At 29.6% G+C, this 21,810-nt stretch overlaps 1 protein-coding gene across 6 annotated transcripts in view; it reads right to left on the reverse strand.

The window, feature by feature from the left end:
* LOC119688977 (sodium/potassium/calcium exchanger Nckx30C) overlaps window positions 1-21,810 on the reverse strand; it is a 299,166-nt gene that overhangs the window by 228,719 nt on the left and 48,637 nt on the right. For 4 of the 6 annotated variants that reach the window (XM_038103690.1, XM_038103686.1, XM_038103688.1 and 1 more), the window contains exon 2: window positions 11,523-12,142. In XM_038103690.1, coding sequence (XP_037959618.1) covers window positions 11,523-12,142 — 620 coding nt within the window. The remainder of the gene's footprint in view (window positions 1-11,522; window positions 12,143-21,810) is intronic. The other 2 variants (XM_038103689.1, XM_038103687.1) reach the window with 1 other exon arrangement.

The following is a 21,810-nucleotide window of genomic DNA, read 5'->3' on the forward strand; positions in this document are numbered from 1 at the left end:
AGATTTACATTCTGTACTTTTTAATAAAAACCACTAAAAAGTAATACAAGACATATACAGGGTGATAAAATCAGTACTATATATCTTAACAAATAATGAGTCGAGTAAAGTCGGCCTGAACATTAACGGAATGAAGATTAAAACAATGCGCGCATAACTACTAGCAGTCAGGTTAGCCTAGTTGTCAACAATAATGTCTTAGATTAAGTACAAAGGTTCGAGTATCTCGGTAGTGTTGTTGGTACTAATGGTGAAACCACCATTGACATAGCATCCCGTTTACGAAAAGCAAGAAGTATATTTGCGCAATTTGAGCAAGTGCAATAAGTTTTAAGACTCAAATCAATATTTTTAATGCATACGTTAAAACGACTCTCTTATTTCTTACACAGAGACTTGGTCTAATACCAGAACAAATGTTAAGAAGAAATCAAAAAACGTCTCGTACGGCTAGTGACTGCTCTGTGATTAGATACTGCTTTGCCTGTCAGTTATCGGATATAGCCAAAGGGCACTGTTCCTTATGTATTTTTTGACCGGCTCTATTTTGAGGTCTCTTAGCATGTCATTCATGCAGAAGTACCATGACACTTTGAAGAGTCTTCGGAGAACCTGACTTTGAGCAACCTGTAGCATAAAATAAATATAAAATAATGTATTTATTATATTAATATTAAATTTATTCCGCTCCTCCACTGCGGAACCTGTAAGGTCATGAATTGAATTTTTATCAACAAGCACTCATCAAGTTCACTTACTTTCTGTGCAATCATATCGTTGGAAATCGAGTTTTAGAGAAAGAAATGCGTTTTGTTAAGCTGAAAAAGAAATTGCGAAAAGATCAATTGAATGAACCCCTTAAGGAATTCAAAGACCTCGGTCTATATAAACTTGATTCGCGCAGAACAACGACACCTTGAATCATCAGTAAAGATTCGATTTAGTCAATTTTACAGCATACTTTTTGGCTGCCGTAGAAATAATTTTTTTTTTATATAATCACAAAAAATCGGTTAACTAAGAGCAATATTTACAAATATATCTGTTATAACATGAACAATTTTGTGTTTTATCAAGGCTGTATTTGTCTTGATAATGCCAAAAAAATCGGAATACTCTCTTATGATCTTACCTATGTATCAATGACACAGAAAAACGATTTGTAGGTAAATTTTGACATAAATTTTTTTATATTCATTTTATGTTAGACGTTGTGATGAAGTGATAAGTGATAAGGTACATATATATATATTATAATTTATTTAAATTTTCAATTGATTCATTAAACAATTTAAATCAAATGCTCACCATCTAACTATAGAACTTCTAAATACCATCCATATATGTGTATTCATTTTCTTTTTATTTGTACTTTACTGAAGAGCACTTCACAACGTGTGTATAATATTTTAGCCATTATCACAAAGAAAATAAATAATAAATTACTTTCGAAAAACAATTGCAAATATACAGAAATATTTCTTGGCTTCTCATTTTTCACACGAAAACTTAACCCGTGCAACTGAAAAATATCGATAAATAGAAATTTTACTCATTTATATGAGTATAATACGTGCAAACGCACGTAGATGGCGTGCGTCAAGAACATATAAACGCATAAACGTATAAACGCATAAACGTATAAACGTATTTACGTAAATGTATGCCACGCATGCACAAATTTACGTACTATAAACGCAAATGTGTTGATTTCCATTGGTCTTTAGTTAGTTTAATGGTCGGTTTATTTACTTTATAAATGTGTGCAATTGTGGAGCTTTAATATTTAAGTAAATAAAAGTGCAATAGGGCAGAGCTTGTTAGCAAATACCAACATAATTTATTAATATATTAATTATTGGAGAGAAGATTTTGCTCTTGTTATTCTTTCGGACAAGAATTGCAACATTTTCATTTAACTTAATAGTTTGCGAATTTTATCTTTCTTACCTTAATGAAAATAGCAAAAATGGGTTGGATATGTTTACTAAGTTACTGTGTACTACTACTCAGCAGTACAGTGACAACTTTGGAAACTAACTACAGTAACAATAGAATCTTAAAGACTAAATACATCTCATTACAGTTGATAAAACAAGGATAATCTTCAGGAAAGCAGGATGGCAGGTCAACCATTAAGTTTCAGCCTACAGTATTTTATGATATTAGCAAGAGGTTTAGCCAGCGAAACTCCCAAATCGAAATGTATGTTTTTATTTCTAATATACCAGGGTTCACCAGTTATCATTCTTAGAATCTTTGCTTGAGCTCTTTGCAGGATTTCTACGTTTGACGAACAGTTATTGTCATATAGCTGTAAGCCATACATTTAGATTGGTTTAATGACTTGATTTTATAACCAAAAGATAGAAAATATTGAACTTAAGTGTAAAATTCTGATAGCAAAGTTCAGACAAATTTATTATTTCCATTAATATTCTTATTATTTTTTAATTCAAGTTATTACCTTAGAAGAGACTATATCTTTCATCTATATATTTTAATACTATATTTTAAAAGATAGAATCTATTACATGGTACCCTTATTTGATTATAATGCATGAGTATTTATAAATCCTCTGAGATGATTATAATCCCATTATATCTTAACATCTTCTTCACTTGTGAGAAACAATTCTCACACGAATTACATTATTTCGATAAACTTCTTGAATGGTTGTGTTTAAATATAAACATGTACCTATGATCTTGGAATAATTACAGCGTTTAATCAAAAATATATTATGCCATTCACTTAGGCACATAAACTGCAACAAATATTTTATTATCGTTGTTATCTCATTGCAAATTAGTGCTTATTTATACAAGTATGCCGCAACAAATGTCTCTTTATGGATATCATCTCATTGTAATTTAGTGTTCATTTAGTTACACATACGTCACAAAATATATAGAAGCCAAGGAAATAGATTAAATAAATCAGTACCTTCAATTACTTGTATAATATTTTTATACAGTATAGATGAATATTTTAGATTGTATGTTTAAATATTGATTTTTAAGAGCACCTTCTAGAGACACTGTCGAAAGGTTCTTTATTAATACACAGTCTTAACAGTTTGACTGTTAGCTCAAAAATAAGTAATGCTTATTATGGGCTTCCTGATCATATAGCTTTTCTGAAAGTGGATAACATATTGAATATGAATATATGCATACCATCAGATAGTCAAGCTATTTCATAGTGCCTGAATTGAGTTCAACTTACTTCTAGAACGGTTTCTAACTGAAACACATTTCTAAGCGAGATGTCAAATCATCTTAACATTTCGCTACTCTGGGTTCGCAGTCATAGAAATATTTTCAGCAACTATAAGGCAACGAGCTGTGCAAATAATCACTGGGAATACTTAAAAAATTTGACTAAAGCGTTGATATTAAATATTTATTGTGTTGAACAATATAATAAAAGATGCGGAGTTTCATCGATGTACAGGTAATTGCATACAAGTCAGCCGCGTTCTTTTAAAAAAGAATCTGACACTTGCCTTGTTAACATATCAGTCTTGTGGCTTATTTTATAGTTTAACGGGTCATATCTGTTCTGGAAATTATCCTAGAAGCTCAAAGCTCCTTATTAAGCCTTTTGGCCTAATTCCGGAACCTCACTGAAAAAAACTTTTTAGTATTTTGCAAATATTCGAGGTCGTTTTTAAACCTTTAGCTTTCTTATACAATAACACAACGGGCCAATAGGTCTAAATGGATCTAAATGGATCGTCAGCATAACCTGACCTGACGAAACTGTACTTTAACAGTATTTAAAGCAGTAGTAAGTTTTGAATCAATTGTTGTGATTTTTTTTTAGTCCATAATTTATGAATTTACTCCATGATATGATGAAATCAACTGCCTGAACTTTATGTTAAGTAGTGTAGCACTCACATAACTCCGGAAATATAATACTTTGGCAAATATTGTGTAATATTTGTGTCACAGACATATATTTGCAACGAGACAACAGCGAAAGGCAGTACACAAAACACTCAACCACATCCGTAAACTGTTTTATTGCGCAGAAAAGTATGTTAAGGATTTTTTCTTTATCGTTTCAGCAATTGTTTAAAAACTATTATACTTTTTTCTTGTTATTTTGATTTTATTGTGCATCTCGTTATTTATTTTCTTTTAATTTTTTAAACATTTGTACTCTTTCACTTATTAAGTAAAAACATATAAGAGTAGAAAAAAAAATGCAAAAAAAAATTCGAACAAAATAAGTTCATGCAATTCAGCAAAGGACACAACTGTGCATTTTCGCATGCACCTACATACCTTGTGGGCCACATGTACTCATACATGGGAATACCTGCAGATATACTGGTATAAATCTCTGTTAATAGAAATGCTTATGCATTGCAAAATTCTTGCATGTCAAGCACGGAACTACGTACAATTGCTTTCAATTTGAATCGTAGAAGTACTTTTGAGGCGACTCGATTTCTTATTTGTATTTACTTATGTTGTATTTTGCTTTTGCTTTTTCTTTTGCTTTAATTTCATTCTTGTGTTTTTTTATATCTTCTATTCCTTTTATTCTTTTTTTTCAATTTTCCATTTAACATATAATACATATAAATAATATATGTATACATAGTTTCTTTAGTTTAACGGTTCAATGGTTCAATCAACGAAAGTTGAACGGGCGCGTTACTAATAACAATTCCAGTAGTCTGAGACATTCATTCCCTCCACTATAGTTGTTCTAGGCATTCAGGCATTCAGCCTGAGACCCTTTGCATTTATCTAATACTATAAATTTTGAATGGAAAGTGAAGTTTTTTTTGTATAGCAAATGCTAAGATTTTCAAAAAAAAACTAAGCAAAGGAAATGATTTGGCTGATATAAGATAACCACTTGACTATAAATATTTGGAAGAAGAAAAATTTTATTCTATCAGATATATATAAAATTAAATTAGTTCACAATCAAACAACTAATAACATAGATGTGGAACTATAAAGAAATAAAATAGAATAAAATGAGAGAAAAAAAAATAAATTGGTACTCAACCAATTTTAATTAGTCAAGATTTATTTTTTTTCAATTTGTTTATTTACAATCTGTCTTATATACGACAATAAGTAAAATTATTTACTACTATTATATTATACTTATGTTATATGGTATGCTACAATTTATTTGATAATCTATCAGTAGTTGATCTATCAGGTATACCAAGATGATGGACTCTTTTAAGTCTTTTTAGTCTTAGTCTTTTTAGACTTAGTCTTCTTACAGAAAATAGTTATTCTGTGAGATTAACGGCTAAACTATTTACGTAGTTGTGAAGTCTATAAATGTATCTATTACTAATGGAGCGTATTTCACCTTTAACTAAATGAATTTGAGATTCTTGTGTTAGGATCAAGATGTAGTGTAATTTTATCGAAAGTAACTCTTTCTAATGAAGGGAATTCTAATTTATAGCAAATAATGTTGACCTTATTAAGCTTAAAGCTAAGGCCACCTAAAAGGTTTTTATAGATTCGATATATACAAATAACATCTAGTTCTATTAATCTGAAAGAGTAAACACTCTAATCTAATGCACTCGAATCTGTTAAATTCTGTTGCCCAATCCAACACTTTTAGACTATTCTAACTTTTTTGTAGTAGTTATAGTAGATATTTATAATTCTCATAAATACATATATTGAATCAAATCACACTTTATTTGTTATGTCATATAAAACAGCTTCTAATTTCAGAGTAATCCTCCTACTCTGGCAATATATCGAGAGTGTTATAAATTAATTGTATGTGTTATACATTTTACTTGAGATTTATTAATCGAAAATGAAAATTGCACTAAGAGCGAATCTCGATTGAAAAAGTCACACCAGAATTGGCAATCAAAAACGGCTTATTTAAAAACTGAATATCTGCTTTTGATCGGGATTAATATAGGTGAGATGAAGATCACATGATTGAAGAATCCAAAAAGTGTGCATTGATATAATTAAAAATGCTTAAGTGGTTTAATCACAGATCTTATATAGATTAATAAAATCTTGCGCTGTTGATCTTACAGTGTGAGTACAATGTATAACACTTATTTATTTAACAACAGACAATCTCGTTTCTTTCCATGTAAATATAAGTTATGATTGGAATGGAGACCACTTTTTTTAAAGAGTTTAAAAACATGCATTTTTTTAATTAAAATTTTTTAATTTTACTCTCTATTAACTGCGAGGTTTCTTCAAAATGCGTCTCTACGACTTGATTGGATTATTGTTTATCACTTTATCAGACTAAGAAATAACTGACCTCAGATCTGCATACCTCCTCGTGGAGCCTGTAACCGTTCTGAGATTCGACAATTGATGTTTTTAATAAATAATTTTTTATTGAGTTATACGATACAAGTTCATTCATCTTACAGTGTATATATAAGATAAAGCTTAAATCTGCTTCCTTTCGATCGAGTTTATTGTACAGTGTGACGAGAATGAAGATCATATTTCTGAACAACTCACAAAGTTTACATATATATACATAATATAGATAATATATATAAAGAAGCCCAACTAGGCTATATGCAGCAAAAACCAAGATCATATTTTTGAACAACTGTGGGTTAATATATATATATATATGTGCTCAACTGGGCTATATGCAGCTTAAATATGGTACATAATTCTCGCAAAAGCCGTATGTGTTAGCCTAAAAGAGTGTTAAGGCTCATATGCATTGTGTATTGTATACAGAGGAGATTACATAGATATTCTTCAAATTTTTGGTTTAAAAGTAGTCATTTAGTTACTGATTCCATTTACGGTTAAAATGGTTTCTGCACAATTAAATGGTTAGAATATGTTTAAAATTATTTCATTTGAATAAAAACAAAAACTTGTTTCCACTCAGACATACATTGGTCAAATGAGAACGAGCAACCCTGCTTATATATACCACAAAGTTAACATAGTTGAATTCACAAAGAAGGTTTAAATTAAAACTAATCAGCTAATGTAGTCGAGTGGCAATAATATATATAAACACGACCCAGTACAAGTGTCTGGCCATTACCGGAATTTTCCTAAAACTCGTATTGCAAAAACGCAAAAACACAAAACCAAAAGCAAAACAAAAACAAAAATTAGAGAATAAGAAGGAAAAAATAATTTAGACTATAAAGAAATTAGTTACAAAGTAGGAAAGAGCAAAGTAAATAAAATAAATAAAACTAAAATTACATTAATTGCGTAATTTTATAGTGTCTGACATTTACTTAGGTTCTGCCAATTTTTATAGCACACTTCTAGGCGCATTACGCTTTCCTTTGCCTGTCATGTCTGCGAAAGTGCTAGTAAAATTGAAGTTAATTACTGCAAATTAAGAATAAAATAACGAACATATGGGTAGAGAGTGTTACAGTTTGGGTGCTAAAAAATAGAAGAAATGAAACTTAGTGTGGTAAATGTGGTAAAAAAGTAAAAAAAAGTAAAAAAAGTAAAAAGAGAATAAATGGAAATCAGAAAAAATGGGAAGAAATCAAACTAAAAAATTAATTTGCATTTAATTGACTTAATTTGACTAAAGGTGAAAGTTCCTTTAAAGGACAATTACAACAAAAACGAAAAATAAATTGCCAAATTCAATACTTACGAAGTCTTCTAGAGTACTTCAAATTTCAAAAAACCATTGAAATTTTTTTTAAATAAATTTTTTTTTTTTTGTATTATATGAAAGACATAAAAGACACATGAATTAGACATTGTAGAAAGTCAGGCAATCTTTAAAAAAGTTTTAATTGATGGCATGAAATTTAAGGAGCAATTAGCTTAAAAGTTTTCATCATATTTTAGTGAAGAATTATATAAATGCATAAAAAGTTAAGTAGTTTAAAATTTTAAACTAAAAACCAGAACTTATGTACAATATTGAGGAGTGGAGGCATATATAGTATCAAAAATGAGTGCAGAGGCAACATTTGTATTTTTAAACTATATTAGTTTGAATATTTCTTGATCATAAGTTAAAGTGTATTACTTGTGCCTAAGAATAGTAGCTAAGAAAGTAGAGAAAATAAGTCAAAAAATGAATATAATATTTACATAAAAAAAATTGAAATGGGTGAGAGTTGTTGTATGTAAAACTTTCCTATAATAACCATTTACTTGTACTAAAGTATAAAGTCACAACGATAAGCTACCCATATTTTACACAAAATAAGCAGTTGATCAGAACTCAATATATAGTACAAATTATAACTCACTATATGGTATAAATCAAATGGTATAAAGCAAAGCACTGATAAAACCGTACTCCTTCAAAACAATTCTTAGATTCTCGAAATGTTATTTAAAGTTGGTTACGCTCAATGTAGCCTGAAATATCATCTTCATAAACTTTCATAAACAACGATTATCTGCTAATTCGAAATACAGATTATGCCTCAAAGATGAGGACATGCATATTCTTTGTAACTGTCCAGCTTTAACAATACACAGCAGAAACTTATTTTATATGGAAAATCTGTCACCAAAACAGATTAAGAGTTTTTTTCTAAATTTGGGGCTGGACTTTGTTCACAAAGCTTTATAGGGCTTTGTGTAATCAATAGTGAAATTGATACAGTCGGACTCTTCTGGCCGTAGTAAAGGCTGTTGGGCGATTTCACGTTTAAATTTTAATAATAATGGTATAAATCGTAGCTCAATAGAAGTATAAATCGTACCTCAATACATAGTATAAATCGTAGCTCAATATGTAGTATAAATCGTACCTCAATATGTAGTATAAATCGTAGCTCAATATGTAGTATAAATCGTAGCTCAATATGTAGTATAAATCGTAGCTCAATATGTAGAATAAGCAGTAGCTCAATAAATAGAATAAGTCGTAGCTCAATATGTAGTATAAATTGTAGCTCAATATGTAGTATAAATCGTAGCTCAATATGTAGTACATATTGTAGCTCAATTTGTAGTATAAATCGTAGCTCAATATGTAGAATAAGCCGTAGCTCAATATATAGAATAAGTCGTAGTTCAAAATCTAGTATAAATTGTAGCTCAATATGTAGTATAAATCGTAGCTCAATATGTAGTACATATTGTAGCTCAATTTGTAGTATAAATCGTAGCTCAATATGTAGAATAAGCCGTAGCTCAATATATAGAATAAGTCGTAGTTCAATATCTAGTATAAATCGTAGCTCAATATGTAGTATAAATCGTAGCTCAATATGTAGTATAAATAGTAGCTCAATATGTAGTACATATTGTAGCTCAATTTGTAATATAAGTCGTAGCTCAATATGTAGAATAAGCCGTAGCTCAATATATAGAATAAGTCGTAGCTCAATATCTAGTATAAATCGTAGCTCAATATGTAGTATAAATTGTAGCTCCATATGTAGTATAAATCGTAGCTCAATATGTAGTATAAATACTAACTAATATTGAATAGTTTTAGTAAGTTCAGAGTGCAAACTGTTCCAACTTTTATGTTACATATTATTACAATTGGACTCTTGCATTAGATTATATAGTAATCATATTATATTTATAGACATTTTATAGACAATACCTTACATTGAGCACGATCATGTAAACCTTATATATATTATTTGAAATGGTTTCGTCTATTTTAACCTACTAATCAAGTTTCTGGATTTCACAAGTTCGCAAACCTTAGATAAAGTTGCACCCTATCATAAGGTATGGTCCTTATGTATATCAGTGCTTTGAACACATCAAGGCACTGTAAATACATCTCTTAGTATTTATATAGAAATTAAATTTATATATAATTTTTTAAAACATAAATTAAAAAATACTTATTAATAAAAATAATAAAATGTATGACCGTACAATTGCTCCTATTTTAACTCATTTAACCGGTGTGAACACTATTATTCATTAAAACTCATTAAACGAATTTAGTAAGTGTTGTAGAAAAGAGTTAGTAATCAGAACTCTGCATCAGAACAATAAGTATTATAGATGATATTTCCATTTTCCATAGTAACAAAAATACAGAAGTTCAAAAAAAAATCTAACCTCAAATACAATTGGAGTTTTGTGATTTCTGACTAATATGAAGAGCAAAGAAATTCTTTAGGTTAATAGAATATGCTAATAAGTCAGTAACCCGTATATTTGCTGCTTTTCACAAAATAGAAAATTTTATATATTTGAAAATTTTATATATATATAATGAAGCTGAGCAAGGGCATTTCTGTAACACTGCGCACAATGAAGTTACAGACCCTGATTTCTGTATTGCAGGAATTTGAATTAAAGTCAGATTTGTCAACTAATGTAGCGAGCGATTGCAGTGTTATGCCCAAAGCACTATTAAACTACACTCTCTAGTTTTTTTTTGAGTTGATCTTTAGAGTAACAGGGTCTTTGACGTACGAGACCCTATGCTCAACTGAGAGATGAGGATGACATAAGAAGATTAGAATAACAAATGAAAAAGTTTTGTGATAAATAATTCTTCTTCACTTTATTTCTCATGTGTTCTGAGTTCTGAACTTTGGAGAGGTTTTTAATAAGCAAATAGAACATTTCATCAGTATTTATGGTTGATAAAACTGGCCATATATGGTATATTGAAAATAAAAACAGAATTAATTTGCAAACATTTCTTTGATTTCTTATACATATTGATTAGGAAGTGATAGTTTTTAATATTTTTACTTTAATTACTATTCGTAATTAAGTTAGGTTACGTTCTCTTAAGTTTTAATTAATTTTAATTATTATAACTAGAGCATAAGCAAAGTTCTGTAGTTGAACTAAAGTTTCAGTAAGAATATAAATAAAAATAAATTAATTAATATTAATTATTAAATAAAATTTGAAGTGATTAGAAATTAGAATGCCTTTATTGTTTATAAACTAATGTTACTATTTTGCAAAGTGTGAGCGACTAATAATTGCTTAGTTTGTGTCCTTATACTATATATATATATGAATATAGAATATTATATATCTTAATCTAGCTCAAAACAAACTACAAATAAAAAAGTATTAAGAGTTCATAACAAACACATGCAGCTGGTGCGATTATTAAAAATTTTATTAAATAAAGAACAGAAAAAATTAAACTGAAATGAAAATCAGAAACGGAAACAAAATTAAAATGATCGAATTAAATAAAAAAACAAATAAATATATATATATATTTTATATATAACTATTTTTACTAATTAATTTTTAGAAATAAAATATTCCAAATAAATACACAAAACTGATAAAATTAAGAAAAAAAACAGTACAGTTAAATTGTACTTTAAAAAGTTTCAAATCGAAACTCCTTTTTTGTTAATTTAATTAAGAAAAGCAACATTAAATATCCTGGCAAAGGATACGCAGTGTTGTTATTTAAAAATTAATTTTTAATAGATTTGTTAAAATTTTTTTTCTGTTTGTTGTTCAAATAATTTTAAATTTAATATCGGATTCAATCTCAATTTGTGTTTTAATTAATTTAATTTAATTTCTTAATTTTTTTTTTGCAAAAAAACTTCCCAACTACTTACTGCTGGCATAAGCTGATCTGTACTTCTGACGCGAGTCACCTTATTTTTCGTTATCAATCTCTTCACACACTGCTCCACTTGCACGTTCCACTTCATGAAGGTCACATAAGCAATATAGATGAAGAACAGGATGAGCGCCTCCCACCAGTAAATACGGCTATCCCGGAAAAAGTAGATTAAAACCAGTAAGCTGATGCTGTAGAAGGTACAATCGCGGAATAGTGGCCACCACGTAAGGGTTAAAACAGTTTTGGAGAATAATGCGCACATGCCAATAACGAATAGTATATTGAATACAGCTGAGCCGACAATTGTACCGATACCAACATCATCGAATGAGACAAATACACCAATAACACTTGTGAATAGTTCGGGTGCACTGCCGCCGGCAGCCATGAATGTAGCACCGGCAACATCGTCGGTGATGTCAAGTTTCTCGATGATCACGTCCAGTGAAGGCACGAAAAATTCATCGCAGACTATTGCCAATGCAACAAACATATAAATCACACCAATTATATGACATATGACGGCGCCACGTTCTAATTGTTCCTTTGTAAATAGATCCTTGGGGAAGAGTGGAGTTTTTATGTCAATGGTTTTATTGCCGTAATGTGTATCTAAAAAAATAAAAACAAAATACAAAATTAATAATAGACTCTCTTAATTTAGTTATAAATAACATAATCATATGTTTATTCTATATAAAAAATAGGTAACTTAGACATATTAAAATGATTCCACAATCAATTAATAGTTAAGGTATCATATTAAGTAGTATTATCACAATGAATATTAGAGATTATATGAGTTCAAGAATAGGATTGATTGCCACAGTAATTTTACAATTCAGACTATTAACCTATATCAGCTACATAGAACTCAGTCTTACCTATATTATATCAATGGAACTAAAAAAAAAAACAAAAATATAGTGGTTAAAACTGATTCCTGAACTTAGTACACAATAGATCACCTCATCACTGTATAGATCACTATACGGCACTGTAGCTGGAACTACTACCAGCACAAACTAGATATCTCCAGGTCCGTTGTATGCTGACACTGTTGTGTAGATAAAAAAGTAGTGGACCACTTAGTCGCATATATGTTCTCCATCTAGACATTGGAAAACTTGAACTACAGAAACTATATATTTAACATAACAACAATAAAAGCTGGTCAGGATTGTTAAAGCTGTTTGTTTGTTAAATAAATTAATTTCTGTTTTGATGGAAAAAAATGTGGGTCTTAATTTATTTAGTTCAGAAGATGTTCTACGTCTCTTTCACACATTCATTTGTACTTTAAATTTTATGTTTCTTAAATAAAATATTCATACGTTTTTTGAACCACTTTTTGGATGAGTAACATTACGTTGATTCGTATACAAATGCTACGAAGTAGCACTTTTATTTTTAGTGTATGTTTTACAAACTATATATTGAAATATTATTACAAGTTATTGATTGTGTAAAATTAGTTTCATATCTAGTGAATTATATTATAGTATTGTTTTGGTCCCCAAGTGCTTTCTTTCGGTATTATTTTACCATAACTAAGAAAATCTTTGAAATAGTTTGAGCGGAACTAAGATAAACATATCTCAATACTCTACACAAAAAAAAATGGTCTGTAAAATTTTATTATTATTTTTTTTTTATGTTCGAGGTATTTATATTGCTACAAAAACAACATTCTTATTATTTTCGAAAGTCAAGCTGCATTTCAGTATTCGACCTCTACCACAATTCATCTAAAGCAAAAAATAAAAAAAAAACAAATAATAATCCTTGTTCATTCTTTGTCAACTAATTAAGTAAGTTAGTAAGTTATTATAGCACCGAACAAGCTTTCCCATGGATAATGATACTCTTTCCTGAAATCTTAGCACCTAGTTCCAATTTAACACCTGAAGCTTTGCTATATCCTTTCCATCTTACACAATCGAGTCATTTTTGCTTTGGTCTTTCTTGCGCACTATTACTTAGCGCTACATACAAAATTATCTGTGATAGTGGACGACATTCTTCCATTTATTGAACATGCTTCGGTCATCAACGATATTACGCTTATGTGAACTTTTCCACATTTTCTTTTTAAGATATGTTCGAACGCTCATGATTTTTTTTTTTTTTTTCTATAAGAACTATTTTAACCTCGACGTTTCCTTAATAATTTTCTCTTAAACTATAAACATATTGCAGATCCATGTTATAACAGAACTAATAAGGGTTTCGCAAAAACTGCACCTGGTTTTTATGCACATTAAAAGATTAATTGACAGGGATGAGTCTATCTTAGTTACAATCTCCGATATCGTTGTTAGTATCTTTGAGTATCCCAAGATTGCTGTGATTGAAGCCTTTGCACAGCTCTATACATTATATACCATATATAGAAAAGCTAAAAATGCTAATTGTAAAATCACCTTTAATAAATAGAAAAATAGAAACATTTTCTTCATTTTCACAAGTTTGTTCCTCATTTTCACAAGTTTGTTCCTCATTTTCACAAGTTTATTCCTATCATATAAAAGAAAAAATTCTCTTCCGCTAATCAGGGAAAAAAATTCAATAGCGCAGTGTGTATCTGATTTCCATGAAATGTAAGAGAAATTTTCTTCCGCACGCTATCACTTAATGACAACAGTATCCGATTTGTCATTCAAGAATCTATCTATAGATGGCTAATTGAAATTGAAATTTAAGTCCGAAACGAAGTAACCAGAACTTTTTCTGGTCAATTTTCCATTCATGCGTTTGACGGTGCATCATCACCAGCATGTTCAGCTCAGCCTGCGCCTTTGATGCACACCCTCCACATTCAACCTTAATTAATTGAAAAATAGGCGACTGAAGGTGTGCAGATGGCTATGGTAGTATATATATATATGCGAGTACGAGTATGTACTGATTGGATTGATTCAGTCATCTATAAGAGTGTTCACATTTACTATATCAACAAACGTATATAGATTCGTATAATTGCATTTAATGCTATTTACTTTATTTTTTTACGACGAAAGTTTTTTGTTCGCAAATAAAATGTGAGCAAATAAAATATAATTGATTTCGCATTTCCATGAATTTTTTATTAAAAACTGTTTTTTTTTTATTAAAAACTATAGGAAAAAGAAATGATTACGGCATTTTTGACTAAATCTTATCTGTGTTCTAGGCAAAGCATTAATAAATGTCAGTCAACAAATATCTTTGCTTTCTTTTTTGTTGGTTTTGCTCCGATAAGAAAAGTAACTGCAGCCACATTTGAAGCTAAAAGAATTTGTTCAAAATTCTAATTATATTTAAAAAAGAACATTATATAAATAACGTCTGAGCAAAACTAATAATAAATTAAGTCAGTAATTAAATCAAAAAAAAAAAAAAATTAGAAGATAAATGTTAAAAACAAATTGACTTACTCATAGAAAAACATGTGCACGGGAGGTAGTGCTTGGGATGTCATGTAAGCTCGTGTATAAAATTAAGTGATAATTAAATTAAAATCGCTTAAAATAAATTTTTAATTAATTTTTTAAAGACCACTTTCAGTCTGTGTTCTTCAAACATATTTTAAACTAAAGAATTGCAGAAATCTGTGTATTATAAATTAATTTGAATTAATCACGAAGTATAGTTATTTATATTGTACATAAATGTTATAAACAATATGATATATATAATATAATATATACAACACAATACATACAAATAAAAATATTTGTGTATAAACATCAGTGCATAAGGCTTTATAAATATACAAAGTTTTTCGCCCGAACATAATAAGATGCTTTAAGGTGAAAATTTTTCACTAGAACGACTGATAGAATGCCATGGAGCTAGATTTGGCCTACTATGTAGTATCTCCTGCAATGCATGTCTACCAACTGTTGAAGAAAGAACACCAAAACACGTGTTGTGTCTGCGTTCGGACTTGGCTAGAACTAAGCTTACGTTTATGGGAGCTCCCTTCTTTAACACATTCAGCTATATATCCAGTATTAGCATTCCTCAGACTCTCGCCTTTATAAATGCTTTAGGCTGCTGGTTTAAGTTCGACCTTCTATTACTACCCACTATTACGAGGAATTGTGGATTCAAAACAGTTTTCGTAGCTAATTAAAGAGGATGATAGAGAACGTTCAGGACGAACAAATACTACCACTGATAAGAGAAACAAATAAAATATATATAATAATAAATAATAAATATAATAAATATGGCGTGTCCCCTTCTTTAACACACTCAGCTATATATCCAGTATTAGCATTGCTCAGACTCTCGCTTTTATAAATGCTTCTGGCTTGTTCTAATTCGACCTTCTTCCACCCACTTTAACGAGGAATTGTGGATTCAAAACGGCTTTTTTTAGCTAATTGAAGAGAATTCGTTACTCCCTCCACTGCAACTAAATAACTAACGATTGATAGAGAACGTTCTGGAAGAACAAATACTACTACTGATAATAGAAACAAATAACATAAATACAATAAATATATAGGTATATTATATATAGGAATAAAGTGGTACGCCTGTGATAGGTATTATATTAGATTAAATTAGATTTTAAAAGAGTTGAAAACTATGTCACAACGTCAATGCATCCTTATTGTGACAAACCTACTTAAGTTCCATAGGTGCGTAGCAGTTATGTTGCCTAATTCCGTTATAAGTTGATAAGTACCAAAGTCTGAATCTGGCGAAACTATCACAGCGACACAGAATGTGTTCTGCTGTTTTATTCTCTTCGTGACAAAGTCTGCAGCTATCGTCCCTTGTAATATCTATAATCAATATATGTTTTTTAACTCCGTAATTTTCAGTGACAAACTCTCTGATAAGTTGGATACCTCTTCTATTCAGCATTAGTAGGTCTCTAGTTCTGGATTTTGATCGTTTCGGCATAAATTCATGAGCTTGTCTACAGGCAATTATATTATCCCAATCAGTCTGAGCTGCGTTTTCCAATCATTCAGTTTTACAAGTCGAAATGCACGCAATTGAACTATGTCCTATAGTCCTATGAAAGGACTATGAACTATGTCCTTTCAACGTTTTCGAGTCATCCGTGTACCACAAATAGTAATCTCCAACAAATAAAGGTATGATCCGTGCCCAGTCATTCCTCTGTGGCATTAGTACATGAAACTTTTGGTGTAAGTTAAATTTAGGTGAGCAAATGTTTGATATGGTGATGTATAGCCATTGTTCTCTGTGCATTTCCTTGCCTTAAAAGGTCTTATCGAGTGATTTTGTTGATCGATTACTAGTTAACTGTAGTTTGGTTATAAAGGTCATCTGTGATAGGTATATAAACATATATATTATCTATATATGTATATCTAAAGTTATATTTTTATATCTTACAATGAATCAGTTTTTAGTTTAAGTAGCAGTTTTGTATATATATATGTATATATATATATACAATAAATACATATGTATCTCTTAAGTTCAAAGAGTTAAAATAAACTTTGTTTTATTATAGTCAAAATGTTATCGTTTAACTTTAGAGTTCATAGCTTGAGTTTAACTTCTGCTATTAGAATTTATTTTTTAATTAATTTTACTTAGTTTGATAGAAGTGTTCTCTATGGTTCGTAGCATAGCTTAAATTTTAGCCAACATAATTTAATAAAAGTAATTTTCTTAGTTTGATACAAGTGTTTTCTACTTCACTTATGAAGTTCGATGTCGTTGAGTATAATGAATGGAATTACGCTGATTAAAGTTAACTATATTCGTCGTTTACTGACAATCTGACTAACAATTTTTCCCTACGTGACGTACGTGTTCATCGTGAATGTTGGGCTATGAATAATAGATTCTTTGACTTGAATACGTACACGTAAGTTATTATCGCAGAGCAGTAACCTCGTTCACACCCATTTCGTCTGTTTTAACAATAATAAAGGTAGTATACTCTATGAAGGTACTACAAGCAAATTAGTATTCATCTTAAACACTTGACTCATTTGATAATTCTTTAATGATTCTATTATGACAAATGTGAAGTGTAAATACATTGCTCTAAATGAAACTATTTTAATATAAAAAAAATAGTTGTCATGTTATCATAAAGCTCAGAAAGTTCATAAAAATCTTTATTAAGAGTGTTTTTCTTATATAAAATAACAATTTGTAATTTTTTTTAACTATATATAAGTCATTTATTCTAGGGTAAATGTTCTCCAAACAAAAAATATAAGAGATATATAAAAAAATATTCTGTAATATTTTGGCTAATATAGATATAAATTAAGATGTATAACTTACAATATATAAAATGAAGATCCTATTTAAGAGTGGAATTTTCAAAAAAAAACTAATAACCCTTAATACAATTAATTAAAATAAAAAGATTGATTATTAATTTAATGTATTAGATAAACAGAGCTGGTAGCTGCATTTATCTAATACCTTTGTAATAATAATACACACCAAATTTCATTTAACTTTAACCATTAGCCTATTTACACGGTATCAGTTAACTTTCGCTAACTACTTATCCTGACTTAATGCTTAATTGTTAAGCATTTCTTTTTTTGCCAAAAATGAATTTCAAAAAGAAGGTAATTTGGACCCAAATCGCATCTTTGTATATATTAATGACTAAGTAAATAAAACTGGTGTGACATATATAGCAAGTTTGTAAATTTCCTGGCAAAGTTTTTGGAAAACAAAGAGCCTAAGCTCTTTGTATGTGTCAATATAAAGTATAATAACTATCTATGCATGTATGTATCTATATATTTTCTTCGAGTAATCCGAGCACTTAAAGTTCTTGATCTTAATATTCGAATTCGAGTATACTTGAGCTGTTGCAAACTTCTAAGTGTTCGAATATATTGAAGCACTATGGTAAAGTCTTATTATTTCTTTATAAATTATTTTAAAAATCAGGTATGTATGTATGCATTTAATCTTTAGAATCATTTTTTCAAAAACTTTATTAGAAGTATCGTTATAAATGATTTAAAATTTTATTGACTAAGGTATTTGCAGTAGCAGCACTTTTCAAGAGAAAAGTTTTTCATAAGATTTTTGATACTCTACGAGTTGGCGACGACTACCGTATCGCAATGAATCAAGAGTTGTAGAAGCTTTATTAATTTTATTGCGAAATTGATATAAATCAGCGAATTTACATCCAGTGTCTTTGATGGTTTGGTCATGTTGGGAGAATGGATACAGGTGCTCCAACAAAAAAGGTGTTTGAAGCGTGTCTCCGATGGAGTGATCAAGCACTAGCCGCATTTAATATATGATACTAGAGAAGCCGCACACGCAACGGAGGCATTTGGAGAGACATGCTGCGTAAGGCCGGAACTCGAAAATGTATTGTTATTGCTATTTAAAATATAAACAATGATGAATTATGTGTAATAATCAAATATTGATCAATACAAAGTATGATGTTAAGCATATACTAATTACTCTGTTTTATTTTTATGTTATGTTGAATTTTAGTAATATTAATATTTTTATTTTATAAAAAATATATGTAAATTAAAATCAAAATCGGATACAAAGAGTTCGAAAACCGTTTCGTGTGTAAAGCGCAGTGCAGACTATTATTTTTGAGTGTCATTTAAGAGAAAAAATCTAAGAATAACACTTTAAAATGATAGTCGGTACCTTTGATTGACACGTAACCAATATTTTGGCTCAACATTCAGCTTCTCGCCAACATGGTGTGAATGATAGTCTGTCACCCAAAAACATGCATTCGTCATTCAAGAGCATATTTTTGCGTGGTTGCACTAACACACTTACAGCGTGCGTAAACACCCTTATTCTACAAAAATTTACCATGAATGAGAATTCTTGAATGTGAGCATGTTCAAGTTCGGTCGTTAAAACAAATTTGAGCAAGAGAGAGCGCAACTTGAATGATATTTAAAAATAATAGTCTACACCGCGCTTAAAATAATGATCCATAATCACATACATATAATAATTATTTGTTCTATCAAATTGACCGTCTGTAGTGTACCAAATGCTAATCTTAAAAAAATTAATTGTGCATTTGTTCATCAATGCAAGCAATAAAATTTGAATGCATCATTTTGCGAAACCGGCATGAATCACCAAAGTGGGCTTACTTTTCCACACTACACACATATATGTATACGATCTTTTATTTACATTTACATGCCACAGAGCATATGAATTTATTGTGTAAGGTATTCACTAGATGCACTAAAAACAACAATAATAACAATAAATGAAATAATAACAGTCAGTGGCACAAAAATAACAACACTAACAATAATACCAACAATGCCAACACCAACACCAATACCTACAACAAGAACAACAACAAGAACAACAATAAGAACAACAAGAGAGTAAAACATAAAACGACACTTTCAAGTATTTTTATATAAAAGTAATCATCATAAAAATGCATGAATCACTGTAAAATTTATCAGAATTTCAAAGTAAAACGAACTCATTTTCAACACTCATATGTGTACACACAAACATACATACAGCACAGTACGTATACTTCGTGCATATGGCATTCGTTTGAACATGTTTGTATATATATGCTCTTATTTGTACATATATGTGTGTATATGTGCAGATGAATTTACTTACGAACAAGTCTATAAATTCATACACAATATTTAAATGATTTTATTGTTGTTATTGTTGTTATTGTTGTTATTGCTATCACTGTTATTTTTTGTTAATCTGGCTGAGGTTGACATTGTTGTCGCTTTTGCAGTTGATTTGGTTGTTGGTTTTGTTGTGTTAGTTCTGTTGTTGGTTTTGTTGTAAGTTCTGTTGTTATTTCTATTATTGTTGTTATTGTCTTTATTATTACTCTTTTTAAGTTTTTTCTGCTTAAGAACGTGCATAAAATTTATTAACAAGAATTTAATATGAGTTGAAGTGGCTGTAAAATAATGTATGTAGGAAAAAAAACAGTTCAGACTCAGTCAGCAAAAGTCAAAGTCAATTTGCTGTGCAATTAAAATCCGGTTTCTGAAGAACTCATTCAAATGGAATGAATTAGTGAATGAATCAATTGATGAATGAATTATTTTATTGTAAATAATTTTATATGTAGCTCATATTACACAATTGATATACATACATACATACATACATACGTATGTATAAAGATGATAACAAATATAAATTATTATACTAAGTATCGCAATGATAAGATTACTAAATTATTAATGGAAAAATGTGTGTCTTTTATTTCGTTAGATAAAGATTTCCAATACAAGTATGGTTCTAAAAGTTACTTAAAGTCCAATTTTAACATGAAACATATTAATATATAGATTTTCCTAACTTACTATCATATTTATATATATTGATTCTGTTAACTCCTAGGAAGAGCATAGAATTGCAACAAAGATCTTCGACTCAGTACGATTGTTGACAAGTAGCATCAATTCTCGTCAGCTTTTCCACATGTCTTTCATTTTCATGTCAATTTGTTTTCTCCAAATATGTACAGATATGCTTCTTCTTTTGCTACCCATCGGGTTTCACTCAATCGCCATTCTTGTGGTATCACCAATCTATCTACGCAAAGTGTGACCGACCCAGTCCCATTTACGTTTTTTGATTTTTGTTTTTGTAGCTGTTTGTTGAGTTAAACACTATAAACGTTCATTTGGAATTGTATTTGGCCAAAATACTTTAATAATTTTGCGTAATGACTGTTTTACAAAAACTTGTAGTGCATTGATGCCATTTGCCGCAGCATTGCAAGATCGACATCCATATAGGAAGAAAGATTTCATGCTGGAGTTAAATATTCGTATTTTAGTTCGGTTGAGATTAAACTAAGATTATCTCCAGACTTTGTTTAAGTCACCAAACGGTTGTTTTGCCTTCTTGATACGTTTCTCGATGTCTCCACTAGATCCACCATTTGTTGATATGATGCTTTCAAGATAGCAGAAAGACTCTACGTTCTTAAGACAGCAGTTGTTTATAATAAAAGAATTTTGGATGTTAGCAATAATGCACATAACTTTTGTTTTGGCAACATTGAAAAACTTACTATCATAACGGCACAATTATTCGCCGATTAATTGTTTTTGTAATTTTTTCTTCTCACTTTTCTGCACTTTAAGCGGGTATTACACATGGTACTTGATGCCACAACTTGATATGTTGAATGGGAAATTGTGCTACTAAATATACTTACATATACGAAAATTACTATCTACTAGCAAGATCATACGCACTGGTTTTTAAAAAGACAAAAACATGAAGCACATTAAAAATATTAAATAGAGTGAAATAAATTTATT

This window comes from Teleopsis dalmanni, chromosome X (assembly GCF_002237135.1).
Source record: "Teleopsis dalmanni isolate 2A chromosome X, ASM223713v2, whole genome shotgun sequence".
Classification (NCBI taxonomy): domain Eukaryota; kingdom Metazoa; phylum Arthropoda; class Insecta; order Diptera; family Diopsidae; genus Teleopsis; species Teleopsis dalmanni.